Below are 26,812 nucleotides of genomic sequence, written 5' to 3'. Positions count from 1 at the left end.
GGTAGGGCTTCGGCCAACGTTGGCCTACGTTTACCTTATGCATGATGAAACATTTGGCCTAAGGCCTCCGTGATTAGTGACGGAACAACAGACAGTTCAGGTGAGGACGGGGCAAAGAAAATCATCCAACATGGTTCCCATTGCATTAGTACTTAAGCAGGCGATGTGTCTCCCGCGATGAGCAGCCGTTTCTTCTTGATCCATCACACACACTGAAACAAACATAAGCAGAGCATTGCAGCAAAGCTTTTGTTAATACACCCGATCATGAAGCGAAGTAACCCCAACCAAACAAACACAGCAACAGCAACAGAAATAGACAACAAACAGGGCAAATGCAGCATTTCCAAGACTGTCGAATACGAGTCTGTGGGGGAAACCCATTCCACTGCAAACACTTCCAACCGAGAAGTCGGAGTGAGCAATGTACTGCCATATTCCAAGTCTCCCGTTGCGCCCCATGTCCCATAGAAAATGCCAATTTTTTTTGCATTGAACAAAACACCAGTCGCGTCAAATCAGATCAACAGCCGTTCAGTATTACCCAGTAAGCATTCCGCGTCCTCCATCTTTCCAGTAATGCAAAGTACATGAAAGAGTTAATGCAGTAAGGAGGTCGTCACACAGTCGTGGGCACTTCTCCACGTCGTGGTGGTGGGCAGCGAGCTCCTTGATATCTTTCTTCTCTACTTTTTGTCTTCATTCTCATTTCGATCGTCCGATCATAAGTGGTTTGTCGTCATCGTTTGTCAAAGCGGTCGTCGACAGACGGTAAGTGCTGTCGACTCGCTGAGGATGCTAGTCATGCTTTCGTTAAGTCATGCTTTCGTTGTCAGCGTGGTTAAGGGTAGGTACTCGCGTTCATCACTGAGCATATGGGGTAAGGACAGTGATCACGTCGAACCAAGATGGTCAGTCTAGTGCTCAACAGTGATTTCGGCGGCACTGCTCTGCTGTGAGAGTTCGTCACTGTTGCGCTGCATGTGTCCGTTCTGTCTGCGCGAGAAGCCAGCTCCACGCTCTGGTAGCGGGCCGCGTGGCTGTCGCTCGGGACCACCTTGTAGAGCGCTGCGAGTCTGCGAGCGGTCGTCAAAGTTGCTGAATGAGCGGTTGCTTCCAATAGGGCCTGGGTTGCCACTTTCCCAAGATGGGAATCCGCGGAGGCCTCGTGGACTTCCTGCAAATCCTGATCCTATAGTCATGTTGCCAAGACCATTGATGAGGCCGGAGGCGTCGCCGCGCTCGGCAAGACCAGACGTGGGTGTCATCAGGGTTGGCGTGCCAGACTGGCCAGTCTCTCGACCGAAATCTTGCTGGAGGCGCTGCACATTATTGCTGAGGGCAGCAGGAAAGCTAGCAGTGGACGGCACTGGAGATGGCGTGTACGAGCGAAGATCTGCGAAAGACTTCGCCGAGCGGAGATTGCCCCCCGGGTTTAACCCATTCGGGGTGTCATGATAGCCCAGGTAACCAGATGCCTGGTGACGGAGGTTGTTGGGGGCGTAGTAGCCCTCGTTTGCGCGGACATCACTGAAGTCAGTGGTAGCAGCTCTGTTGAGCTGTCGGCGTTGGTCGGTCTGGAGGTTTGCGAGAGCTGGAATTGGTGGGCTCAGGCGTTGACGACCTTCCTTGAAGACGTGGACAGCGCGTTGGTTGGCATCGCCCTTCGACGCGTGACCCAGGCCCATGTGATGTGCCAAGGTATGAACGATACGGCGCTCGGGAGGTGAGAGAGTGGGAGCAAAGACCAGGAGATCTTTGCTTGCATCCTCCTTGAACAGCATGAGCTTGGTGTAGTAGTTCAGCTGCGTAGCATCGTTCAGGTTCACCTCTGGTCCTCCTGTGGCCGAGTCGGTGTAGCTCAACTCAGAAAAGGCAGGACCGATCTTCTGGCGTGCTGACACTGGTGAAGGAGAGCTAGCATTGATCATTCGAGACGACAAAGAAGATGCCGAAGCTTGCGTCTGCAGCGTGGCGCCGGCCATTGGTCGATGCTGTTCCTCCAGTTGCCCTCTGCGTTCTCGTTTTTCGCGTTCTATGCGTTCACGTTCAGCAGCTGGCAACATCTTCTTGTATTCGACTCGCAACTTCCGCCCATTAAGCTCAAAGTGGTTCATCGCCTCAATCACTGTCGCAGTCTCGTCAGGATTCGTGAAGTTCGCAAAAGCAAGACCTCTGAACACGCCGTTGTCAAAGTGGTAGTTAAACGCATAAGGCAAGGGCAGGCCCATCTCGGTCATAATGCCAACCAGCTGCTCTTTCTTGACAGCGAATGGAATGTTTTTGATCACGATGGCAGTGGGAATCAGCTCTTCATCGGGCTCCGAGTGGATGTCGTGTCGTCCCATTTGCCCTCCATAGCCTCCTACACCGTACTGGTTCATGGGCATGTGCTGCTGCTGTTGATCCATCCAGGCCTATTCGATGATGTGTTAGTGGTTGACCAGCTCGAGGTTCTTTTTTTTTTCTTGATTGCGCAACATACAGAAGGCAGACCAGAGCGACCACCCCGCGATGGAGGCTTGCGCAGATTCGGACCACCGAGTCCATTCAGCGTATTATTCTGTCCAAACGCACCGGCGTTCCACGACTGTCCGCCCATGTTGTCGTAGCCGCCATTTCCGTAACCGCCTACAGTTGCGTTGCGCATGTCGTTTGCGTTGAATCGTGGATTGCCGTTGAAACTCTGAGCGTGGTCTTCGGCCGTGTAGAGACCAGACGGGAGGTGGCCGTAGGCTGGCTCAAACTGTTGGCGTGAGTTCTGGCGGTGCAGCGAGCTCTGCCGCACCGACGTGGGCGAGCGGCCGGCGGGATGGTCGTAGTACATGTCCGCGTACTGCTGATGCTGCATGGCGGTGGCTGCGAGGGTGTGACGCTGGCGGTGCGATACAAAGAGTATTTCTCTACTGCAGTTCCGGCCCGCCCAGCTTCGCGTCTCTCGAGGCTACAGGTTCAGGCTGCTGCAGCGCGGCAGAGGAGGGAATGTTGCAGAGTGCAGCGGGTGCGGATGGTAGGGGAGGTGGGTTGGAATAACAGCTGCAGACCAGACGAGACCGACTCCGTGTCTCCGTGTCTCTCTCCCGTGATGTGTGATGTGATGCGCTGCTCCACACACCAGCAGCAGTTCTTCCTACGGCAGAACTGACGTGCGAGAGTCAGTTGGGGCGGCGGGCAGAGCCTTTGTGAGGCAGCAATTAGCGGAGAAAACAAAGAATGACAGTGACACGCTGGGACGTGATGGGGGGGAATATTGGGAGGGTGACAGGGCGGTCGGTGGTGTTGACACGGCGCAGAAAAAAGAACGCAGCCCAGTTTCGTGAATGTCGACGACACGCTGCTTTCGCTCGCACGGACCCGCTTGCTCTGGCTCTCCTTAGTCGGTCGTCTCCTTTCACTTTCAAGGCACCAACAGGGATCTTATTCGCACCCGCCAAACCGCACTGGAGGACGATAAATTTGCTGGTGATCATTAACTGCCCTATGGTGCTCCCCAGGCAAATAACATCCCTTTTGCTCGCGCCTCCCGCTGCACACCACGCCTGCTGGGTGGTCTGCCCGCCCTCGTATCAGGGAGACGGCGGTTCTCTGGGCATGACGACCGGAAACCGGGCAGGACGGGGTCGATGAGGTGTGCAATATCTCCTATCTACTAGAGCGCACACCGGCCTCCTACCTACACTCCATGACCGACTAGCTGCCTTAACGCACCCCGTCTCGGCTGACGTCCCACCTGCCGTGCGAGGAATTGGGACGCTAACATGTGCCTGTGTGATGCACATGCCAGGATAGCTAATTGACTAAAAACACGCTGGTGCATGGTTGTGGGAACTGGGAAGCCCGTTTTCCTGCTGCGCTGGATGGACGTGTAATAATGGTAATCATGACCTGTGTCTTTCGACAGCGACCAGACCGACGTGACCGCTCGCCGCCACCGCACCCCCTTCCCCCCCTCCCCCTCCCCTCCCCCTTTCCCCTCCCCTCCTCATCCCCCGCATGCATCGGCGCCGTGTCTCGCCGCCGCCCAGAAAGCGGTCCTGGGAGCATCTCTGGCCATCCGATCCTCGTGATGATGTTCATCTGCTGATCTCGAGGCCTTGCGGCCCGCTCCAAACTTAATTTCGCTGGCAGCTCCTACCCTGTTTCGGGTGTGTTCAGCTCCCTGCTGCTGCTCCGCTCTCAGCATCGTCAGAGCAGTAAGTACATAATGTAGTTCCTCATACATACATGTACCTACTCCGTAGTCATACGAGACGAGAATGTTGGCGGTGGCTCCGATGCAATGGAACGGCTGCTGCTGCTGCTCCTGTGAGAATATACATCACATGTATGCTGCGTGTGTTTGCTGCATGCACCTGGCTCTGCATGCACGGTGGCTCGTATATTAATGAGGGCCTGATTTGACTACCTTAACCTATGAGAGATAGGTAATGAGAGAGCACAGAAGCCGTCGCCATGGTTCCAACCAAGGGCCCAAAGCACCCCCCCAAGCAGGGCCAGCACGTTGCACCGCATCCACGACAAGCTGCAACCAACCTTGAACGCCGATTACAGTGTGCTACACAAAGGCTCGGATTGCCCGACCATCGCTGTTCTGTTATGGGGACAAGGTGCAGCTTCGGTCGGTTCCCAAGCTCGAGCGCAAGTCGACAGAAATGGTCGCTATTGCTTTCCATGCTCGGTGATTCGCTCCCAACACAGCTTATGTGACCAAACTGACAGGTACCCAATGCCGTATCCCTGGCTTGATCGCGCAGCTCTTTCACGTCACCTGATGTGCTGAGCTGGGCCAATGTAGTCGGTTATTCGACTCGTTCCCTCGTCGCCAGATGCACTTCATGCAGTTGGTCCTGCTCGATGATGATGGTGATTATGCCAAGGCAATACGATGATGTGACCGGGTGAGCTTGGGTCTCTTGAGTCCCTGGGAAGGGGGGTCAATATTTTTTTTGATATTAAGTATTAAGCAATGCAATCTCGTTTCCTTTTTAGTTCCAGGATCGATGCAATACCGACAACCACGAGCTCCACACGGGCGACTGCATGGTTCCTGAAACTAACTTGAAACCGACGTGAAGCAGAGAACCGATCTTGAAGCGTGCCAGAAGATTATTCCACCGAAAGAGCCATGGCCCGTCACTGATCACCCGTCCCCCCCGTTGTCACTCATCACGCGGTCCGAATGGAAGTACCTGATTGTGGGGCAATCTATGAGAACCCAGGCACTCACGTGCCGTACCTTACACTTCGGTTGTTTTTAATAGGGAGCGGAGGAAATCCGGAACATAGTGCCTCCGGAGTCACGGAGACGGTGCCTCTATGGACTATGAGAATGTACATGTACATCACAGGTAAGGTACCTAGGAGGTAGAGCACCTACCGTACAGCAGGTCCAAGAAAGGAAAGAAACTACTAGGCACAAGTACCTAGGTACTTATTACATATTGCAGACAGAATAGACAGAAAACATGGAAGCTATAGAATTCAAGCTATTTGCAATATACCCTATATTACTCGATAGAGTAGAGCACAAGACTCCAACCAACCGAAACAGGCAGCGGTCTAGGTCGTAGGCAAGGCAAGAAAGAAGAAGACTCGTATCTACTGGAACTCCTCCTCGATATTCTTTTTGAATTCTGTTCTAGCTAAGCCCTAAAGCGATACGTCTCCTAGATAAGACTCTTCTGTTGTAGCTATACCGCGATACCCGAAGTTCCGCGAAGAAGTAAGCTACCTATACGTGATAGTAAATATTTTCTCTTCTATATCCGCCTCATCAATCAATCATAAGGTAGGCGGGACATTTGGTACCTATATAAAGGAGAGAGAGGGAGAGAGAGAGAGAGAGAGAGAGAGAGAATCCTATGTAAGGTAGGTAGCTATCTATCGTACACTTGCATTTCCATACTTCTGCAACCTGCTGCTGCTAATGCTGCTGCTACTACTCCTCTGGTGAAGAGAGAAGTACAATCTCGAGAAAGCCGAGAGATCTGCTGTCTGCATCGTAGGTAGCTAAGGAGGTGAGGTAACTTCATCCTTTGACTGATACGCTGCATCGGGGGTTACGGAGAGGAAACGTAAGCTGAGAGTCTGCAGCAGTATTGGGTAGATTTCTGTTTGTTCTCTCGTTATTTCAATGCAAGGACTTGAGGGATGGAATGGCCCTGCTTTGCCGCTCTGAGCCTTTGGCCGTGGTTTTGCAAACCGGGCGCGAGAGTGGTCGTGTCGATCGCGGTGCCACAACACTTCAGAGGGTACATATAGAAATGCCATAGAGTGTTGATTCGGACGGGACAGCGTGAGAGGGCACTCACTACCTAGCGCTGACCACTTCTTAGTTGTGTAAGGTACCTGGCATAGCTCCCAGGCCACTTTGCTTTGCGGATGCTGCAGCTGCTTGCTTTGAACTTTGGGCGTTGTTCAAAGACTAGACAGCCTCAAAGTGGACACTGAGAAAGGAAGAAGGTGACAGGACTACAGTCCCAGGTCCGAACCTAACTGAGATCAAGGCTCCGTCGCCACTCTGCTGCTGCTGAAGAAGAAGAAACTTTCCGAAACTCCACATCTTCACCAAAGTACCCGGCTTGATGCCATGCCTTCATGGTGGGCCCGTCGTATGGGCCATGGGAGTCTCCGCCATCACGCGCGTCGCTCCACCGGTATTCCCACGTATCTGAGGAGGGTGACCCACCATCGTGGCTGTTGGTAGCGCCAGTTTCAGAATCTGCGGGCGAACGCTTCCAATCTTCACCAGTTTCCCTTCGATATTGTCGCATCAGGAGCTCACGCTCTTCCTGGTATATATCGTGCTGGCCACGTGAGTACAGTGCATCGGCTGCAGCAGTGATAGCGTCCACTGCCTTCTTTCGAGCTTCCTCCTTGGGATCTGTTTGGCTGTTTCCGTTAGCAGCTGGCTCGTCAAGTTCCATGCCGTCGCTCTTCTTCTGCATCTTCTTTTGCTTCCACTTGGGAACTTTCTTCTCTGTAGTTTTGCCCTTGTTCAGTCGTGCTAATGCTTCCAGCGGTGTCTCGCCCGTATCAAGCTGACTTATGAGCTTGGAGAGCACATCGCTTGTCAGAATAGCATCATCCTCCATAGCTCTCTTACGGCGCTCATCCGCACGCTTCTCCTCTGCTTCCCTCGCCCTCTTCATATCCTTCTTGCTTAACCCTTCTAACCAATTATCGTTCACGGCGTCTGGGTCTTGTGCTTTTCGCACAAAGTTCCCCGACTCGTCGAACCTCCCTTCTTCTTCCTCGTTCTTCAGATTATATGCGTCTAAGCGAGGAGCATGCTTCTTCTTGCTGCCAGCACCAAGCTCAGCTGCATCTTCATCGTCCATCTCGTCCGGCAACTGATCGCGCTCTTCCTCATCACCAGAAGAATCCGAATCCTCATCGGCGATTCTATTCTTCCCTTTCCCACCCAGCAATATATCCGCAGAAACCTTCCCACCCGCCTCGCTATTCATGACCTGCCCTTCAATTTCATCTTGCTCGAGAAATCTCACATCTTTACCCTTTTTCTTTCCCTCCCTCGACAGGTCCTCATCCTCATCCCCGTCCGCTTGCATATCCTCCTCGAGATCTGCAAACATATCGTCATCTTCTTCATCCTTGCTCTTGGCCTCACTGTCCTTCTTCCGCGCCTTCTCTCGAGCTCGCGTATCGAAATTGTCGTTGTCGGAATCTGACTCATAGCCATCTATGTTGACCGCGTTCCGTTTGGTATTCGTGCCTGATTTCCCAATCACATCGGCGTCGAGTATGAGGTCCTCTTCGGGCGCATCTGCTGCTAATGTGCTAGGGTTGCGGTAATCGAAGCGTGGTTTCTTGGAGTTGCCTGCCTGGCTGCGCGCATATTCTTCTGCTTCGCGCTTGGGCCGAGAAGCGCTTGACATGGTGAAGGTCAAATGCTAAGCACTAGAAGTTGTCTTAGGGTGTGGTTATGAAATCATCAATGTTGAAGGAAACATGGAGCTGTCATAAATTACATGGGTCAGGTACGTGTAGGTACAGAGCTAGGTACCTTACCGGGCAGGTACTGTTACATCATAAAACTTTAATGTATCCTACACATATAATCATGCATAAAACGTGCTTCATAAGTCGTATCTTTTTTTCAGCACTTCCTTGTGCATCCTCTGCTGAGCCTGTGACCTCTTCTGTTCTCTGGCCATGCTATACCGTATACTTCGCACTAAATCACAATTCCTCCACGACTATCGGCCGTGACCCATGTACTCCTCACCTCAGGCTTCAGGATAGCAGCGCGTCAATTGGGCTTTCTCCTGCTGTTGGGGCAATGCTTAGCCCACCTATCTCTCTCTTTCTGAGCCAGGCTGCACATAACGCCATCTCTGACATGATCCATAAGTGATGGAATTTCGGGTAAATCCTGCTTAACATTCACACTCCTGTCTCTTCAGACTAGCCACCACCGCCACTTAATCTCGATCCTGAAGGCTCGCTCAAGTCGTCCATGTTCAATGCCGTGATGAAGTCTAGTTCCTCGCTCTGCTCTGGTTTACCACTATCGTGTCGATCTTCCATATGCAGCGCCGCCTCCAGATCGAGGCATTCACTATTCCGAGGTTTTCCGTAATCGCGAATGGCAGAATCCCTTGGTCGATTTTGTTGTTGCTCAAGCTTCTTTCTCCGTGCTTGTTCGACGTCCGAGAAGTCCCCTCGAATGCCATCGCTCAGAACGCTACCCATGCGTTCCATCTTAACCGTACTTAGTCGATCCAACGCAGTCTTGAAGTCGTCCAGGATGATCATGTCTGTGAGACATCGAAATACATAAGCCAGTTTCCAGAATGGGTTGATGCCATCGGGAAGGCCAGATGAAGGCAAAGCATGGGTCACAGCAAGGACATCGACGATGAGGAAACATATGCTGACCAACATGGAAGCGAGCAGCACCCCAAAGCGTGGTGACACGCGAATGAGTTCCAAGAAGCCGAACTCATATCGTGATTTGATGTTGTAAAAAAGACTGCATGCCGTGAAGATCCACCATGGATCTCGAAATAAAGCCTCGTAAGGCCGAGTCTTGGTAAACAACCTGCTTGTGTCGCTGAAATAGAGGAAGTTGGCGACGATTTCGAGGATCCAGTAGGGCTGAACGAGGACAACGGTGCCGATATAGAGCCAACTGCCTCTCTTGCTGAGAAAGGGCTTGTTCTTCATCCAGGCTATCACATTATGCAGAGACCAGCTGCAGTTGAGGAAGATGGCCGTGACGGAGAGATACCAGTTGTAGACTGGTGGATCTAGCATATGTCAGAGCGAGTTCAAGCAGTCTGGTGTGGATGACTGGACTTGCTGGTGAAGATGAAGGTTCCGTGGCTAGCAGAGGGTAAGCACGTGTCTCACCAGCAGCACTTCATGAGGCAATACATCTCTGCTTACAATGTACCAAGGATTAATTCCACCACAATGAGCTTGTGCAGCAGGATTCGAGGCCTCATGTTGGAAAAGGCGACACATGCCATAATGATCAATGAGCCACACATGTAGCCTTCTGCCCATGCTTCAATGGTGAGCCCAGCTGGATCCTGAGGCTTCTGCACATTCAGAGTCATGGCTGAGCCTGATGCTGCATCCATGCCCGACACTGTGTTGGATGTCGTCGCTTCGATTGAATAATGCGCGCATGGAGTGTGATGCAGCTTGGAGGAAGGCCCATGTCCCACACTGTGATCACTTCATTGGCTGCGGGCAGTATTGGAGGAAGGGTCCCTCAGAAGATGGCTAGCAATATTGAGTGCGGTAATTGGGAGTGGCGTTGTCGTTGCACGAGGAGGAGAAAAGCGGAGTGAAGGGAGAGGGAGAGGGAGAGGGGAGAGAGATGGGTGTATATATACAAGAGAGCCCCGGAGAGAATGTGTGAGTGTGTGTTTGGTTGTGGGTGTAGGTGTGGGTGTATGTGGGTGTATGTGAGAGAGTGACAGAGAAGAGAATCTGCGTCTGCGATCCTTCCACTCTCCGCCTGCACTACCACACTGCGCACTGCTCTGGACCACGATTCGTTCTGCAGAGCCACGCGCCCTTCGTTCTTGCCCGCTCAGCCCAGCCCAGCGTACCACCTAGCCTTCACGGGGACTCCACCCCACCGGTTCGCTGTGGAGACGGGCCGATGTTGCTCTTCTTTTTGTTTCGTACTGTACTGTACCGTACATGGAGTGACTGTACCGTGCTTGTGCCTCCCACGAGACGCCAAAGGCCGGACGAGAGACGTCACAACATTGCTTAGTCCTATTTCAGCTGCTTCATGTACCTTAGGTACCTTACCTGAGTCTTCGAAGACATTGCCATCAATTCACTGCTGCTTCATCAGCCGAGCTAAGGTACCTCTTGTCCTCTTCAAGTCTAGGTGCAGAGCTATAGCCTTCACTCCACCAGGGCTCTCGGCGCAAAGTGGCAGCTCGCTAAGATACGCTACGGAAGAACTGGAGGACCGAAGCCTTCTCTGCTCGCCTGTCTTGGATCTGGGGACTTGATTCATGTATATGGAGGTACTTGCTGTATTGCTGCGCAGTATGATGATCGCGTTGATGATGGGCACCAATTCAAGAATACCCTACTGTACTGTACAAATGAAGTCAGTGAGATGGACAACGACATGCTAGAATGCGCACCAAGACCAAGGATTCCGACCTCCCCCTCGCTCCCCCCGCCTTCGGTTGTTCCGAGACAGCGGTTCCACAGTACGGAAGGTACGGTAATGCCTGTCGGTCGGCCTGCTTCGGAAAGAACATCATCATCCTCATTACCATCATCATCATCATCATCATCACTCGGAATTTAGCGTCTGGCTCCTCCGCATAAAACACTAGGAGGGCCCTTTTATACAGTATTGATATTGTGGTGAGTGCGCGAGGAATCATCTGTATAGTGCTAGAGAGCTCCTGGGCGGACGAGCTTCATATGGTAGCTAAGGAGGGACACATAATGTGCCGCTGCTAACTATCAGACCGCCCCCGAGTGATGGTTCATCGATCCCAGTGATCGAAATTTCGAAGAATGACTCCCTCGTCGGTGCGTGCTACAAGTCGTCCGATCTTGTGCACCGACTCGCCTGCATTGGTCAACGTATCTATCGCAGCAGCCACGTTTGCCTCCTTCACAACAATGACCATACCCAGTCCAGTATTCCACGTGCGTGCGAATTCCCTGCTGCTGACATTGCCAGCTTTCTTGAGCCATTGTAGCACGTCTGGCACTGGCCACGCACTTGCGTCAACCTCTGCGGCAAGGTGCTTGGGTAGCATTCGTGGTATATTGTCCTCGAGACCACCGCCTGTAATGTGTGCCATACCCAATAGTAGGTCTTTCTGGACGGCTGCCAGCAGGGGCTTCACGTAGATTCTGGTGGGCTTCAGAAGGCTAGCGCCGACGGTGATATTCTGTGCCCAAGGTGCTTGATCATGGAAACCAAGTCCCTTCTTTTCCAGGATTTTTCGCACCAAGGAATAGCCGTTGGAGTGGACGCCATTGCTGGATAATCCAATGAGAATATTGCCTTCGCTCATGCCCTCGAAGTCCGGCAGGATCTTCTGACCCTGTCGGATGATTCCAGTAGCAGCTCCGCCAGCATCGAAATCCTTGCCTGAGTACATGCCGGGCATTTCAGCGGTCTCGCCACCAACGAGGGCACAGCCAGATTGCTTGCAGCCTTCTGCTACGCCCTTGATGAAATTCGCTGCGTCTTCGGGTATGAGTTTCGAGCAAGCGTAGTAGTCCAGGAATGTGATGGGCTCCGCTCCTTGCACCACGAGATCATTGACGTTCATGGCCACGAGATCAATTCCCACTTCTTGGAACTGCTCCATTTCGAAGGCAATCTTCAATTTCGTTCCAACCCCGTCAATGGCCTGCACAATAATCGGCGCATTCTCGCCAAAGCCTCCTGCTTGCAGATCAAAAACTCCACCAAAGCCACCAATCACAGCATCAGTGCCTGGTCGACTTGTAGACTTCACGGCTGGCTTGATCAGTTGGACAAAGTCGTTACCAGCATCGATGGATACGCCGGCATCTGCGTATGTCATGCCAGTATTCTGACCATCTAAGCTAGTAGACTCCTGTTTTACCGTGAGACCATCAAATGATGGTTCGAGGAGCTTCCACGTGCACGTGATGTTCTCTTTCTTGAATTGCTCGAGCAAATGCTGTGCAATATGATCGAAGTTCTCGGTGGCCAAGGCCAGGATAGTGGGTCCGGCTCCAGATAGACAAATTCCAAGCAGGCCAGGATGTGAAGCTGGTGTGACAGAGTGGAGGATTTCGGTCAAACCAGGAATGAGACCTTGGCGATAAGGCTGGTGCAGTCGGTCCTGCATACCATCGTAGATCAGCTCTGCATCAGGGGGACTTTGGCCAAGCGCTGTGGTCAGTAAGGCCACTCGTTGCAGGTTGAAGATGGCATCCTCTTTCGAATATGTGCTCGGCACTGCCTGGCGAGCCTTTGCAGTTGCAACCTCGAAGTCCGGTATAACAGCAATGCACTTGATCTCTTTGGCCCAAGGGAATTGGATGTGCTTGGCAATGTTGTACGGAGGCACTGGCGGCTTGAGACCTGTGTTCTCGCCACCTTGAGGCATCGGCAGGACTTCCGACATTGGGACTTCTGCTCGCTTCACATCCGCCGGATCCAGCTTCTTCGTGTAGCTGCCAACAAAGCCTCCGTACATGGACGCAGCAACATTGTCGGGATGCTTCTCAATCATCAGACAAAAGTCAAGCAGGCGATCTTTATCAAGACCAAGATTGCCGACAACATTGCCCAAAGCTACTCCAGCGACAATCGCGGCTCCGGAAGAACCAAGACCTCGTCCGAACGGAATAGCATTATTGATATGGACGTGAGTGGGGACCGGGAATGATCGTTGATCGTGACATCGCAGTACGTAGAGTGCAATGCGTGTGATGAAGTGACGGCTTGCGTCGAGGTCGACTTGCTCTGCACCAAGGCCTTCTTGCGTAATTCTGCAGTTTTGAGGTGCTTCCTTCGATTGTTCGTCGTTGATCTTGACTCGAAGCTCGAGATATTCTGAAAGCGCAAGCCCAATCACGTCGTATCCAGGACCTTTTCGCAGAGTCAGACAGACGAACTGCACTCAGTCCTCTGCAACATACCGATATTGGCAGACGAGCACGGAACCCCTAGGATGATCAGCGTGGAGTCGATGGAGTGCTGCTGGAGGAATGCCTACTAATGACTGTGGTCGCCATCTTGGCAAAAAATTTGGGTTGAGGACAGAGGAATGCGCAACACGGGTCGCGTTCTGCAACTCAAGCTCGTCTGTCTATCAGATTGACATGAGGATACGCCAAAGGTAGGATGAGTGTCGTTGGGTTAGTCCCACCACAGGGCAGACTCACTTTGACAAGAAAAAGATGAGTGCCCGCCAAAACTGCGCTAGCCGTCCCCAACCTTAAATTCTCTTCTAGAAGCCTTCTCCACATGGCGCACAACCCCCACCCCACGTTGTCTCTTGCGTACACCTGTATGTACTCAAGTACATACAGGTAGGTATTGCATGTATACACAAAGTAGAGGCCGCAGGACAATATGAACAGGGGACATTCCGAATCACAACAGCTTCCACTGCATATTCTACCGATAATCTATGCCTTCCAGAGAGCTTCTGCATTTTTGATCAGAGGAGGACGTGCCAAGCCTATACCATGTAGCGATTCTGCTTCATGAGCCATCTTTACCGTGCGCATAAGCATGCATACTGGATCGTTGACTTCACTCCCTGCATTTTCTTTCCAGAATCATGGACGTATGCGAGGATGCAGGATGCAGTACAAAGAGCGCACTCGTTATAGTCTATTCCAGGCCGTTGCAGAGTTATCTCCTACCAGGCCATCATAATTTCGTGCATCATGCCTACCAGTGCGGCTTCTCATCTTCATCGTCTTCCTCGCGCACTCGTCTCGTGAGCCACGCAGCGACCAGCGCCATGACACCCCCAAACCTCAACACCCATGCCACGCTATCATCCCCCACAGCATTTCTCGGCTTCTGCAGTGCCTTGAAAATCACACTGCTTACCAATGTGGCAATCACCTGCGGCGCAGCGACAGCGACATTGTGTATACCGAGAACCACACCAGCCTGATCGGCAGCATCGTCCTCGCCGCTTGCTAGCAGCTCGCCTTCTCGAGTGTTGGGAGCCGGGATTCGGCCGCGTCGTATGTTCTCGCGCTTAGACACTTCGGAGGCAATGAGAGCAAATGGTGCCCACGATGTCATTGCCCACGGAATGCCGACAAGTCCTGCAAGGATGGTGGCGCTAGTTGTATTCTTGGCGAAGAAAGTCAGCCAAGTCAAAAAGGCGAAGAAGGCATGCGAGATCATCCACGCTCGTCGCATTGTTAGCCACTTGATCTCTACATTCGGTATGCGCCTCTCAATCTTCGATTTCCAACCTTGGCCAACCCCGGATTTGATCGTCGAAACATCGTCGTGGAAGGCAGCGCCGGCGTCGGGAGTGGTGGGCCGAATCGCTGTAGGAGGTCGAGAATCAAAGTAACTGTCGTTGTCCGCTGGATGCCTTAGAGGTGTGCAGGCCATTGTAGGCGAATTTATCAGAGGCGTCCGTTGCTGTGGTTCGCGGGCCTTGTAGGGATTTGCGATAAACCATGGAAGAACCACACTTGCCACGAAGGAGACGAGGGAGAACATCAGGAGAGCAAACGTGCCTAGTCGTGTACCATGCTCCCATGCCTGGTCAATCTCGCTGTCTGTCATACCCGGATGCTCGCGTAAGACTGATTCGACGTATATTTCACCAACGTAGGTGGTGGCGTAGAAGAGGAACGGGAACCACCCTATCCACGCAGCCAGCTGTACCACACACACGGCCTTGATCTGAGGCGGCAGTCGACGCACGGATCGCAAAAGTTCCTTGAAGAAGGCGAGAACGCCACTGTCTTGTTTTGCCGGTTCACCTGCAAGGCGCGGATCTTGCTCGGACACGAAGAAGCAGGAGACCGTGAGCGTCGATGCCAACGCAATCGAGGCGATCACGCAAAGCACCTTGAACTGGGTGTCGCCAAAGAACCACAAGTATTTTGGCAGGTTCGCGTATCCAAACAGATACCCCACGATGTTGCCTACTCCATGTAACCGACTTGCCCATGCATTTGCAGAATCTTGCTGATGAGTTGGCGCATTGTCGACAACGAACGCTCTGAGCCCGGCCTGGATTACATTGATGCTGAAATCGAGGACGTAAATCATGAGCACTGCAAGCCCTATGGCTGCCGTCTTGGCGGTCTGGCTATCTCTCGTCACGCCAAAGATCGATAACGATGCCCCAACAATTTCGAGCGTCCAGGCCAGTGTGAAAAGCGAGACGATGGTAGCGATTGCTCCTCCGACCATGAATGGGCGACGTTTACCGAATCGGGAGCGACATCTGTCTGACTTGATGCCAACGTATGGCTGTACTAGAGTGCCGGAAAGCGGTCCAGCAATCCAGACGAAAGCAAGCAAGCTCTTCGTGATACCTAAGCCGAGTAGATACGGTGATCCATTCGAGAGTTCCACTGCCCATGCCATCTGCAGACTGTTGGCCATCGTCAGTGCTGACCTCGTAGCACAGTGTGCTAACCCAACTCACCCTGCGAATGCGACTGTCAATGCGAGCAGATACCAGCTATTCTTGCTCTCCTGCCGTGTTCCCTCTTCCGCATCCCACGATTCGGCACTGTCGCGATCGGGACTAAATATGCCAGGTATATATGGTAACTTTCCATCGTCCTGACTCGTGCGTGGTGGCAGCAAGGGTGATTGCTCGGAAATCGCATCATCGTCCTTGGAATCTGCAGTATGGTATCTCACCTTGCCGCCATTGTCCAGACGCAACTGCGAAGGGGACGTTCGGCCTGCTTCATCTCGTGTCATGGAAGTTGGCGAGTCTCGTCGGAACTGCACGTGTTTGGCGTCTGATGGTATGCTGGGCGATAACGTGTTGATGTGCGACCCTCGCCGAGGAGGATCGGAACCCGAGGGCGAGGGCGGATGCTCCATGGTCTATATGTCGGTGACTCGATGCGATGGGCGTCGTATGGTACTAGATCAGTATCCTAGGATGGGTTAGGGAGGTAGGAATGCGCTGCGGACGACAAAGACCAACGGGCAGGCGCCGCTGTTCATGGTGTTTTTGGGAGTGAGGTGGTGCAATAAGTGGTCAGGTCAGGCCGGCCCTGGAGGTCAGGAACGGTCATGAAGGCCCAGGTCATGACAACTTGAACCTGGAAGAGCAGCCTCGCACACTGGGCAGAAGAAGCCGTCACGCGGCCTTTGACGTGGCCCGCTGCCGTCAGCTTTTGCTGCTCCGGGTACCAGGTAGTAGGTACGGGACCTACGGTCACCTACCTACCTACAGGTACATTACCTCCTACGGTAGTTCGAGAGGTGCCCACTGCCCACGTCTGTCGGGCGCAGTCGGCAGAAGCAAGTCTAAACGCAGCCTCGTGCCCGTCCTCGCTGACTACTTGTATGCACACCTACGTACCTACGTAAGGTACCTGTACAGTACAATACCTCGTCTGACCCGTGTCGTCTAGGACTCTAGGCCGAGAAATGCACGCTGCAAGGAACCGTGCGTCAAGTGCAGATGGCCGCCGATCTCGTGGGGCCCGGGGAATGCATATCTGTTGCTATTTAGGACGTATTTTCCTGTCGTAAGGCTACGTATTCTAGACCTCTCTCGGGCGCCGTGGAGGGGCGCGCCCGAGGAAGCGAAGGCGGGTGGGTTCCTAGCGGCGCGATCACATGCATCCATTGGTGACGGGAGGCTCCAGCTGACAGCAGTACCTTACTAACTTACCTGACCTAACTGAGCTCTCTACACACACACAACTACACGATTTCTCACAGTCAGGCAATCCACCGTTGCCATCAACAACACCACATTGCGCTTCGGTGTCTTCCCCGAGATTCCACGATTCGATCGGGACCACTGCGCAGCCATCCTGGCCGCGCCTCTGACACCTTTCCTCCCAAGGGGCCCGCCGCACGAGTATGCGATAGCACTTCCCCATCGCCAGCATGGGCTTCTCCCATTATGTCGCAAGGAGCGCTGTGCAGTTAGCTGCACGACAGACCTCCGACTCGGACGACGATGATGATGCGGAGGCAGGACAGAAGGAGATATACTCGTCATGGGCCCTCTTGATCCTGATCTTCCTTCTGATCTTGGCCTTCTTCACCAGTTACGTCCTACGGAGCAAAAAGATACAGGCAGTGCATGAGACTGTCATATCAATCTTCGCTGGAATGGTGGTGGGGCTGGTGTTGCGGTTGACAAGCGTCAACAGTGTGCTGGACGTGGTCACCTTCGACTACCAGTTCTTTTTCAACCTCCTGCTTCCGCCCATCATCTTGGCTAGCGGTTACGAGCTGCACCAGGGCAACTTTTTCAGAAACATCGGTAGTATCTTGACCTTTGCATTCGCCGGCACATTCATATCTGCAATCGTGCTGGCATGCATTCTGTGGCTATGGACGAGGATACCACTGGAAGGCTTGGATATCTCCTTCGTGGAAGCAATGTCTGTCGGCGCTACTCTATCGGCCACTGATCCCGTCACGATCCTGGCCATCTTCAACACATACAAAGTAGATCCGAAGCTTTACACGGTCATATTCGGCGAGAGTATCTTGAACGACGCTATCGCAATCGTGCTGTTTGAGACGGCACAAAAGTACAAAGCTGGAGCAGAAGGGGGAATGCTCACCATCTTGAGTCTGTTCGAGAGTATCGGGGTCTTCTTGCTGGTCTTCTTTGGGAGTCTGGCTATGGGTGTGGTGATCGGTCTCGCGACCAGCTTGTTGCTGAAGCTCACTCACATCAGACGAGACCCCAAGATCGAGAGCTGTGTGATCTTTCTCATCGCATACGCTTCGTATTTCTTTGCCAATGCTATCCACATGAGTGGTACGTAAGAAAATGAGGTTCGTGATGCCTGGATGTACTGACAATGTCTAGGAATTGTGGCACTGCTGTTCTGCGGCATCTGCCTCAAGCATTACGCCTATCACAACATGTCCCGTCGAACCCAACTTACCACCAAATTCACATTCGGTCTCATGTCGCAGCTCACCGAAAATTTCATCTTCATCTACCTCGGACTGTCGCTCTTCACCGAACGCGCCCTCGAATATAAGCCGCTCTTCATCCTCATCACGCTGATAGGAATATGTGTCGCAAGATGGTGTGCAGTATTCCCACTGTGCGCCCTCATAAATTGGTTTATTCGATATCGGGCACGAAGGAGAGGGCAAGTAGAAGCTGCAGAAGAAATACCCAACAACTGGAGAATCATGCTCTTTTGGGCAGGGCTACGAGGAGCAGTAGGCGTCGCGCTGGCTGCAGGTCTGACCGGCCAGAATGGATATGCACTCCGAGCGACAGTGCTCGTGACAGTTGTATTGACAGTCATCATCTTCGGCGGCACAACAGCTCGGATGCTTGAAATCTTGAACATTCGAACTGGTGTTGTAGAAGAGATTGACAGCGATGACGAGTTCGATATTGAGCCAGTACCACAGGGTGGCGGTTATGCGAGAAAGAATGGAAATGCATTTGGACACACGCCCAAGTCGAGCATTGTTGGCTACGGAAATGGCGGCATCGGTCTTGGAAATGTTCATCATAGAAGCAGGGGCGACACGTCGAGTTATAGTAATGGCTCGCACGGTACTCCCCCTGATCTCGAACGACGCAACAGCTCACGCGTGAGGAGAAATGAACAGAACCAGGCCGAGCAAGGATTGCTCTTTCAAGAGGATGAAAGCACACAGTTCAGCGACGACGATGATTTGGATCTGCCTCCTGAAGCTCGGAGGTCGACGCCGCATGCTGGGAGGAGCACGAATGATGATGGCTCATATCCAGTTTCTGGCTCGAGACCACGCGGAGCAACTAACCCGGAACGACTGACTGCGCGAGGGGCACTGAATAGTATCTTGAGTGCTACGACGGAAGACGCTGGAACGCTGTTTAACCGGCTCGATGAGAATTTCATTAAGCCGCATCTATTGCTCGATCCCAAGACGAGTAAACACGGAGGAGGAGGAGGAGGAGGAGGTGCTTAGAATTCGCTGTTGCTGAGTCGTAGATCAACGAATGTCATGCTTATGCCTTGCACAGCAGTCTCCTTGGGATGGCTGCTAAGCTACATGTAGCTTCCAAAGATCAATGGAGCTCCAATCCTGCTCCTTGATATGCTTCTTCTCGTTCTCATCAATTTGGAGGCATTGAATACAGTTCATTGTGGAGGACTCGTGAATTGACCTCCGCAGTGCCCATTGCCTGTAGTGGGGTCGGAATCTCTGTTGTAGGTGCATGTAGTTCATGGTAAAGAGGCTTCGCGTTTCCCATCTCCCGGGTCAGGCTCAGCCGTTTGCATCCAACCAGATGAAAGTATAGCGTGTGAATGTACAAACAATAAGGTAGGTAATAATGAAGCACAGGTACATGGACATGGACATACCTGCAGGCTGCAGTATCTGCTGCATGCCTACATCACTGCGTCGCCTTGGCAATGATGTTCACCTGGTCGCCGCTGCCGCTGCCGCATTTGGCCCGATCAGCAACAACCCAACTCAACCCCGCCAAAGCATCAAAACAATATTCAACCTCAAACGGCACCCTTCCTCACCACCTCCATACCGCACCTTACCTCCCTTAGACCATTCTAGGCAGTCAACCCGTGCTGCTGCCTGAAAGGATCCCAGATCCACGTAAGCTACTCGCTCTCGGCGCAAGGCATCCGCCTTTGAACACGACCAGTACAAAAGTTCGCTGACCCTCAACTCAGCGTGCGACCCCTTGAACCTATATTCTACCGCTTCACCTGCAACTTCAGTCATGGTATGTGCGCTCCCTTACACCGCCTCCTTCTGACCTGGATACTAATTTGGCGAATAGGCATCCTCCGGGTAAGATACGAGCGCCAGCGCCAGCGCCTCCAGCTCCACCCCTTCACTTTCGACGACGCAGACTAATCATCACGCGCCGACAGTGTTTCTGTTGCACCCGAGTGCATCCAGGCCTTCAACGAGCTGAAGTTGGGCAAGAGCACAAAGTGGATCATCTTCAAGATCTCCGACGACTGGAAGGAGATCGTGGTTGAGGAGACCAGCACCGATCCAGACTACAGCAAGTTCCGCGAGAAGCTGGTCAATGCACAGAGCAAGAGCAAGCGCGGCGAGAGCGCGCCGCTGGGCGTTGGTGGCCGATATGCTGTCTTCGACGTGGAGTACGACGCAGCAGAAGGCGAGGGCAAGCGCAGCAAGATCACCTTCATCTCATGGGTGCCAGATGATGCGCCACAATACGTAAGTTGGTGTGATCAGTGGAGTTCTATTGCCCCGTGAGCTGACAACAGAATCACAGCCACGCATGATGTACTCTTCCTCCAAGGATGCACTCAAGCGCGCACTGAACGGTCTTGCTGCGGACATCCAAGCCAATGATGCAGACGACATCGAGCACGACAGCGTTGTATCAAGAGTCTCCAAGGGGCGCTAAGGAATTTTAGAGTCTGACCAAGAACTGGAAGCACGGCGATGAAGAAGGAGAATTTGAGCAGGCACTGGGGCATGATGAGCGTTCTCGGACTAGCAAGTTGTCGCATCTCGATGATGCTTGGGACCCTTCACAGTTTTTCAGGCCGATGCAACGAGTTCCTCAGGGCTACAGCGTAGATGAGCACCACGAAGATCGAGTAGTTCGAAGCCTGACTAAAAGCAACTTTCCGAGTGGTGACTGTATTCTGTCATACCGCGTTGAGCACTGCCAGATGGCACACTTACTGGGAATAGACTTTCCACACACTTGTGCACTGAATTAACGAGGCCAACTAGGAAGATATATACGTAGCTCGCAACTGGCACGAGAGGTGTTCAAGCTGCGTCGAGAGAAGCACTTAAACACATTTCGTACTACGATACGACATTCACTGTCGATCCACAACACCTGCGACATGTACTCCAGCCGCCTCCGCTTCGAGCATGCTGTTCACCAGCTATCTTTCGGCCAGCCGCTCAAACTACGACACCTCAATAGGCGACGAGATGGCAGCTCTCAACACAGCTAGTACCTACCAGATCGACGAGTCCCACTTTAGAAACTCCCGCATGCCAGACTTTATACAAGAATGTAGGGGGCTCGGTGGCCGCGATCAGCATGCGACATACTATGCCGTGGACACTTCGAATCCTTGGCCGCTGCTGGCTTCACGCCAGGTTCCCGCGCAGCCACAGTCATGTTGGCAAAAAATTATGAAGCCGAGAATTCGAGGAAAAGATGAGATTTCACAGAGCAGGAAGCTTTGCAAAAAGTCAAGTGGTATCACGTACAGCAAGAAAGCACCAGCGCTCGAACCAGGATGCGGAACGTTCAGAGATGATCCAAGACGTACGCAGGTGACTTGTTCAGGGCAAACCGCAGCTGCACGTGATGCTCTTCGAATATTGATCAGTACTCCTGACTACGACTATGAGTGCCATGCCAGCAAATGCTTCTCATGGTTACCCTTTCAGCAGAAGGAGAGAAACAAACAGAGCGCTCAGACGGGGTCTCAATGTCAGCTAGAACATGAGGACATACCCTCTTTTCGACCCTCTTCTCCGCTAAGCCCTCTGAAACCCAAGTCTACTCCCGACCGACAGCCAAATACTTCCAGAGAGGCCGACAAATCTACACACCTCGCATGCACTACTCCCAACAACGTCTGGTATCAAGGAACCCAAGCAGAAGACAGCGACGACGACGACGACGACGACGACGACGACGACGACGACGACGACGACGACGACAACAACGACAACGATAACGATGAAATTAGCACCCATCCCACTAACCTCCCTTTCTGGAACATCAACAACAACATCTCCTCTCGTCATCGTGGTGGTCGTAACGCCTTCGACAAACAACGTCCAACAGAAGAAACCCACTCGCTTCTCAACTATTCTCCACACAACTCAAGTGATGGATCTCCCCTTCCAATTCCCATTCCCATTCCCACGTCCGAGCAAAAGCAGAAAAAGAAGAAGAAGAAGAAAACTACTTCAAAATGGAAACCTCGCAGCGGAGGTCGAAAATCTTGCATGCAAATTCATGCGGAAAAGAAATTCCCGTTGAGTCCTGTTGAGGAAGAAGAAGAAGAAGAAGAAGAAGAAGAAGGGGTTGAAAGCTTAGGGTCGGGGTTGAAATTGGGTTTGGAAGGATGGGTCGGTGGATGGGATGGTACCTGTCATAGTCATAGTAGTAGTAGTTGTGGTGTTGATAGTGGTAGTGGTAGTGGTAGTAGAGCCAGCACGCCTGAAATCATGATTGCGACGGAGCAAAGTGTGCAGAGTATCGAATTGTCGGTCGAGGAACGGAGGGAATTGATGGAAAGAGAATGTGGTGCTGGTGGTAGTAATAGTGGTGCTGAGGAGGGTGGGTAGTGTGACGGAGAGGAAGAAGCTGTTGGGAAGACTTCAGAAGGAGCTGTGGAGGGAATCTAGCTTGATGTGAATGAATGGGCCAGTGGATGATGGTCTGGGAATTGTGTCAAAGATTATAGCGGGAAGGTATCTGCAATGGAAGTATGTAACACTGGCCAAGGTACTGATCTGCTTCATGCTTGTCGCCGTTCCAAGAGAGGCGCGGAGGATCTATGCGGCCACACTACTCTTCCAACGCTCCCTGACCTTCGTCGTCGTCTTCTCAGGAGGCTGCGAATTCATCATGAAGCCATACCTACCCGCAGACCTCGCAGTCATTGTCAGAATACTGTGACAAATGTAGCTTTTTTGTTCTTCCACCGCTTCCTAATCCTCGCTGGCGTCAGTGACAGCCCCATTGTTCCCATTCCCATTGGCCAATGCTGAGGCTGCATCTGGCAGCTCCTCATCTTCGTCCTCGTCGTCGAGGACTCGAGCAGGTTTTCTGCGTTGTGTCGATCGAGCAGCAGATGGATCGTCGTCTTCTTCATCGCCTCCGTCGGCCACGTTGTCTTCATCGCCGCCTGCATCCACGCCAGGGGATTCTGGGTCGTCTGATTTGGGCTGAGTTGAGCCAGGAGCTGCGAGGCCAGCATCGTCGTCATCATCCGAATCCTGCACAGTCTCAGCAGACTTGTATTTTGAGTTGCTCTTGACAGCTTGACCCTTGCGCTCGAGTCTTCTCTTTTTCTTCTTACGTGGGCCCTCGCCATCGCTGCCGGTTGCACTAGTTGCCCGTGACCGATGTCGACTCCTGCCTCCCTCATCTCCAGTACCATCGGCGGCGACATCAGCGTCAGTATCAGAGTCTTCGCCCTTCTTCTTGCGCTTTTGTCGCTTCTCTTTCGGCTTTTTCTCGCGCTTCCTGCGGGTCCCATCTTCATCAGTGGTGTACTGTGCTTCCTCGGCGATTCGCTCGTCATTGAGGCGCTTTTCGATGATCTTGCGATCTTCTTCCTGGATGCGTTCACGCTCTTCTCTCAGCTTTCGCTTCTCTTCCTCGGCCTTTTCTTGTGCGGCTCGCTTCTCGTTCTCACGCTTGCGGATTTCCTCCTCACGGCGTCTGCGAGCTTCTTCGAGGCGATTTGCATTCTTCCGCTCGTATTCGGCTTGCCTCTCGGTCGCTGTGGCAAGCTGCCTCTTCATTGTGTTGCGACCCATGTTGGCACGTTGCTCGATATCATGCCTGGGGAATGGGGGACTCGGACCCTTCGCGATCTCGATGAAACTCTCAATGGCTTCATCCAGACCTTTGTTAGCCGCCTCCACGTCCACCAGAGTCTTGTTCGCCTCGGGCTGAGTAATCATCTGCTGTGCAATCTGAATTTGCACGAAGGCCACATTGAACTTGAAGTTGATGTTCTCGGGCGAGTGAGCCAATGCTTGTTGCGAATAGTCCAAGCTCATCTTGTAATGCTCCAGGTTCTTCTCGGTGCGACCGCGCATTAACCAGGCACGCCCGAGGCATGCCATGATCTGAGGATCTTTCTCGCGAGACTTGACCAGGGCCAGTTCGTAATTTTCAATCGAACGACTAAATTGCTTGAGTTCGCAGAAGACGTGACCCAGGTTGATGTGCACTGACGCATCTTTGACGCTTTCCCTCACCTTTGAGAAAATATGGATTGCGGCAGCAGTGTCTTTGCGCTCTTCAACCATGCCAATTCCGACACCTTGTGCAGCGAATGCATTCTTTGGATCCAGTGTCAAGACCTTGTCAAAAAATTCCATGGCTCGGCTGTAGGTTTTACTGCGGCGGTCCTTGTGTTGATCAGTGTCGCGAGGCATTTCTCGAGCGATCACCAAGTTCAGATTGCCCATTCCTGTGAGCGAATAGATATCGTGCTTGTCGTAAGTCATGAGTGTATGCTTGTAGTGCTTTTGCTCCTGGTCCTCATTGAGAGCCAGTGTGCGCTTCTTGGTCCGATTCAGATACCAGCCGTGCAGGGCACGTGCTTCAAGATTGCCTGGGTCAGCATCGACAAGCTGCTTTATGGCCTCGCCGCCCTTGACTGGGTCAGATCGAAGCGCCAGATATGCCATCCGGATATTCGCATCCACGTAGTCGGGATGGCGATCGAGCAAGCTCTTGTAGATCTTTTCCGCCTCGTCCTCGATACCTTCGGCTTCGTACACGCGACCAAGGTTGTAGCTGATGGTCGACACCAACGCATCTGTGTCCACGGACGCATCTTTATTGCTGATCGATACACTCGACCTCAAAGCTGCTTGAAAGTTTTCTCGTGCTTGTGATAACCGCTCTGCCTGAAAGTGAAAACAGCCGATGTTGTTCAACAGCTGCGGACTCAGCATTTCGCGCTTGGCTGCCAAGATGGCAGTTTCGTCCTCCATGCCTTCTGGCAGATCCTCGTCGTCCAACTCGTCCAACTCGAGCTGCTCAACATGTTGAAGACATGCCAGAGCTTTTTCGGGCTGTTCTTGCTCATATAGGCGAGCCAAGTTCAGGAGCACGGCAGAATCGGGCGATATTTTCTTTTTCGAGTCCCTCCATGCGACACGCACGCTTTCTAGAAGCGCGATGGCCTTTTTCCGCGAGTCGGCCGTCTCTTCTTTCAGACCCGTCACCTGCTTCGCAAACACATCCTCCGCATGCAGTATACCGAGCAGTGTCATGGCTTCTACACTCTTGTTCGTTGATACCATCTTCTCCAACCGGAACTTGGCACCATCGTAATCGTTCATCAGCGTTTTGAGCTGGGCAGCGCCGAATTTGGCTGGCAGATATCCTCGTTCATCACCACCCCGAGCCAAGTCTGCCTTGTTGTAGTAATCCTGCGCTTTTTGAAGATCGCCTTCATAATGCTCCTTCCTCGCCAGCAAGTACCAGCCATCGCTTGCACTGGCATTCACATCTGTGTGCTCGATCGCTCGCCGGGCCAGACGATCGACGTTGACCCATGCTCGGCGCAGTAGGAAGTAGCCACCGAATGTTGCACACGTGAGCGCGTGCATGGCATCCAGCTTGAACGCAGTCTGCGTGTACGTGGTCATCGCTTTTCCATAAATCGGCGCAAAAGCAGGGTCGTTCGAGTTGTAGTGGCTGCTTTGATCAAGGTGATACAAGCCGAGGAGGATGTTCGCAATCGTCGAAGACTCGTTGAGCTCCAAGGAGCGCTCCCATGCCTCCCTCGCGTTCTCCTTGTGACCCAGCTGCCATAGGCAAGCGCCGATTCCAATGCGTGGATCAGGATCGACCATGTCTGGCGCTCGCTCTAGAGCCTGTTGGTATAACACGTATGCTTGATCGAACTTGCCCATCGAGAAATTGGCCTTCGCCTTGCCCATGACTGCCAGAACATTCTTGTTGCCTGAAGTGCGATACGCATCGTCGAAGCATTTTGATGCCTGCTTCAGCGTATCTGCGCGATCAGAATGCTCTCCGCCAGGGCCAAACTTTTGCGGCTGTAATGATGCCTTCAGCAAAAGCAATGTCCCCCGAGCCAGGAAGAGCGGTGGATATGAAGGACTAATGCGTGAAGCATCGTTGAGAGTGCTAGTTGCAAGAGCGAGCCAATTCTCCTTGAGCCGCTCATCTGTCTGTCCTTCCTTGGGCTGCGTGGGCTTGACTCTCGGCGCTCTTCGACATTGCCAGAGGTACACCCAGCACATGCACGTCAGCAGACTCAGCTTGTCCTCGTCTCGACCAGCTCGAAGTGCTTCTAACCCTCGCTTCAGAATGTCCACTGCCATGTTCGCCCTCTTTTGTTTGACGTAGGCGAGCGCAATGGTGATCCAATAGTTCTTCGCAACACACTCGGTCTCCAGAAGATCGCATAATTCGCCCACATCGTCCAGAGCCTCGCTGAGGTCCACATTGACAGCTTCATCTCCGTCGTCGCCGCGGACAGGAATGTCGATGACGGTGGGGACGTCGGCGAAGCGCTCGAAGCTCTTTGCGGCGACGGCGGTGTTGGCGGCATGGCCATTCACGCCGTTCGTATATCCATTAGGGACGGCAGCCATGGTGATGTCCGCAGCTCCTGCTCCGTTGCTCCGTTGCTCCTATCGCATGTCGGCTACGACCGATCGTGCAATACAAGAGGAGTCAAGACTGCGCCAGTATGAATGACGCGACAAGTCGATGAGGTCGAGACTCGAGAGGAGTTGATGGAGACGTCGATGTGTGCGCGAGGATGTCAAGTAGAGATGGAAGGTCGAGGTGTGCGCGAGGATGTCAAGTAGAGATGGAAGGTGTGGTGCGGACGCGCTTTCCAGACAAAAGTGCATGCGGCTCTGCGGGATCTCGAACCTTGCTCGTGAGGCCCCGGCGCG

At 52.8% G+C, this 26,812-nt stretch overlaps 8 protein-coding genes across 8 annotated transcripts; 2 read left to right on the top strand and 6 right to left on the bottom strand.

Moving 5' to 3' along the window:
* Positions 1-133: 133 nt before the first annotated feature.
* Positions 134-3,239, bottom strand: SEPMUDRAFT_149855 (uncharacterized protein). The gene is made up of 2 exons (XM_016905815.1): positions 2,486-3,239; positions 134-2,417 (listed from the first exon to the last, which is right to left on the bottom strand). Exons 1-2 carry the CDS (start codon positions 2,849-2,851, stop codon positions 918-920), a joined length of 1,866 nt encoding a protein of 621 aa, XP_016760195.1. The 5' UTR covers positions 2,852-3,239; the 3' UTR covers positions 134-917.
* Positions 3,240-5,875: 2,636 nt separating this feature from the next.
* On the bottom strand, positions 5,876-7,922 carry SEPMUDRAFT_149854 (uncharacterized protein). The gene has a single exon (XM_016905814.1). It carries the CDS (start codon positions 7,896-7,898, stop codon positions 6,492-6,494), a length of 1,407 nt encoding a protein of 468 aa, XP_016760194.1. The 5' UTR covers positions 7,899-7,922; the 3' UTR covers positions 5,876-6,491.
* A 339-nt stretch (positions 7,923-8,261) lies between these two features.
* SEPMUDRAFT_149853 (uncharacterized protein) lies at positions 8,262-9,761 on the bottom strand. Its single transcript, XM_016905813.1, has 3 exons — positions 9,412-9,761; positions 9,326-9,348; positions 8,262-9,272 (listed from the first exon to the last, which is right to left on the bottom strand). The coding sequence occupies exons 1-3, from the start codon at positions 9,606-9,608 to the stop codon at positions 8,428-8,430; spliced, it is 1,065 nt and encodes a 354-aa protein (XP_016760193.1). The 5' UTR covers positions 9,609-9,761; the 3' UTR covers positions 8,262-8,427.
* A 1,117-nt stretch (positions 9,762-10,878) lies between these two features.
* SEPMUDRAFT_149852 (phosphoribosylformylglycinamidine cyclo-ligase) lies at positions 10,879-13,310 on the bottom strand. The gene is made up of 3 exons (XM_016905812.1): positions 13,218-13,310; positions 13,141-13,167; positions 10,879-13,090 (listed from the first exon to the last, which is right to left on the bottom strand). Exons 1-3 carry the CDS (start codon positions 13,234-13,236, stop codon positions 10,995-10,997), a joined length of 2,142 nt encoding a protein of 713 aa, XP_016760192.1. The 5' UTR covers positions 13,237-13,310; the 3' UTR covers positions 10,879-10,994.
* A 590-nt stretch (positions 13,311-13,900) lies between these two features.
* SEPMUDRAFT_45487 (uncharacterized protein) lies at positions 13,901-15,922 on the bottom strand (the record flags this gene model as incomplete). Its single annotated transcript, XM_016908970.1, has 2 exons — positions 13,901-15,584; positions 15,639-15,922. 2 exons carry the CDS (start codon positions 15,920-15,922, stop codon positions 13,901-13,903), a joined length of 1,968 nt encoding a protein of 655 aa, XP_016760191.1.
* A 993-nt stretch (positions 15,923-16,915) lies between these two features.
* Positions 16,916-19,120, top strand: SEPMUDRAFT_67637 (sodium/hydrogen exchanger 8 /H(+) exchanger 8; the record flags this gene model as incomplete). Its single annotated transcript, XM_016909789.1, has 2 exons — positions 16,916-17,960; positions 18,012-19,120. The coding sequence occupies exons 1-2, from the start codon at positions 17,072-17,074 to the stop codon at positions 19,118-19,120; spliced, it is 1,998 nt and encodes a 665-aa protein (XP_016760190.1). The 5' UTR covers positions 16,916-17,071.
* A 526-nt stretch (positions 19,121-19,646) lies between these two features.
* SEPMUDRAFT_149850 (cofilin) lies at positions 19,647-20,924 on the top strand. Its single transcript, XM_016905811.1, has 5 exons — positions 19,647-19,768; positions 19,846-19,898; positions 19,956-19,966; positions 20,050-20,365; positions 20,424-20,924. The coding sequence occupies exons 2-5, from the start codon at positions 19,896-19,898 to the stop codon at positions 20,556-20,558; spliced, it is 465 nt and encodes a 154-aa protein (XP_016760189.1). The 5' UTR covers positions 19,647-19,768; positions 19,846-19,895; the 3' UTR covers positions 20,559-20,924.
* A 1,638-nt stretch (positions 20,925-22,562) lies between these two features.
* On the bottom strand, positions 22,563-26,693 carry SEPMUDRAFT_149849 (uncharacterized protein). The gene has a single exon (XM_016905810.1). It carries the CDS (start codon positions 26,501-26,503, stop codon positions 22,847-22,849), a length of 3,657 nt encoding a protein of 1,218 aa, XP_016760188.1. The 5' UTR covers positions 26,504-26,693; the 3' UTR covers positions 22,563-22,846.
* Between the last annotated feature and the right edge of the window lie 119 nt (positions 26,694-26,812).

Source organism: Sphaerulina musiva (assembly GCF_000320565.1).
Source record: "Sphaerulina musiva SO2202 unplaced genomic scaffold SEPMUscaffold_6, whole genome shotgun sequence".
Taxonomy (NCBI): Eukaryota; Fungi; Ascomycota; class Dothideomycetes; order Mycosphaerellales; family Mycosphaerellaceae; genus Sphaerulina; species Sphaerulina musiva.
The sequence above is the reverse complement of the archived record's forward strand: the minus strand, read 5'-3'. Positions and strand labels throughout refer to the sequence as shown.

Excerpts from the sequence above, each read along its gene's own strand:
- SEPMUDRAFT_149855 (XM_016905815.1), bottom strand. The coding sequence starts at position 2,851 with ATGCAGCATCAGCAGTACGCGGACATGTACTACGACCATCCCGCCGGC. Across the intron at positions 2,418-2,485 it reads GTCGCTCTGGTCTGCCTTCT|GCCTGGATGGATCAACAGCA; the intron begins GTATGTTGCGCA and ends ATCATCGAATAG.
- SEPMUDRAFT_149854 (XM_016905814.1), bottom strand. The coding sequence starts at position 7,898 with ATGTCAAGCGCTTCTCGGCCCAAGCGCGAAGCAGAAGAATATGCGCGC.
- SEPMUDRAFT_149853 (XM_016905813.1), bottom strand. The coding sequence starts at position 9,608 with ATGGATGCAGCATCAGGCTCAGCCATGACTCTGAATGTGCAGAAGCCT. Across the intron at positions 9,349-9,411 it reads GAATTAATCCTTGGTACATT|CCACGGAACCTTCATCTTCA; the intron begins GTAAGCAGAGAT and ends ACCCTCTGCTAG. Across the intron at positions 9,273-9,325 it reads CGGAACCTTCATCTTCACCA|ATCCACCAGTCTACAACTGG; the intron begins GCAAGTCCAGTC and ends GACATATGCTAG.
- SEPMUDRAFT_149852 (XM_016905812.1), bottom strand. Across the intron at positions 13,091-13,140 it reads GTGCTCGTCTGCCAATATCG|GTCCTGGATACGACGTGATT; the intron begins GTATGTTGCAGA and ends CTCTGCGAAAAG.
- SEPMUDRAFT_149850 (XM_016905811.1), top strand. Across the intron at positions 20,366-20,423 it reads CAGATGATGCGCCACAATAC|CCACGCATGATGTACTCTTC; the intron begins GTAAGTTGGTGT and ends ACAGAATCACAG.
- SEPMUDRAFT_149849 (XM_016905810.1), bottom strand. The coding sequence starts at position 26,503 with ATGGCTGCCGTCCCTAATGGATATACGAACGGCGTGAATGGCCATGCC.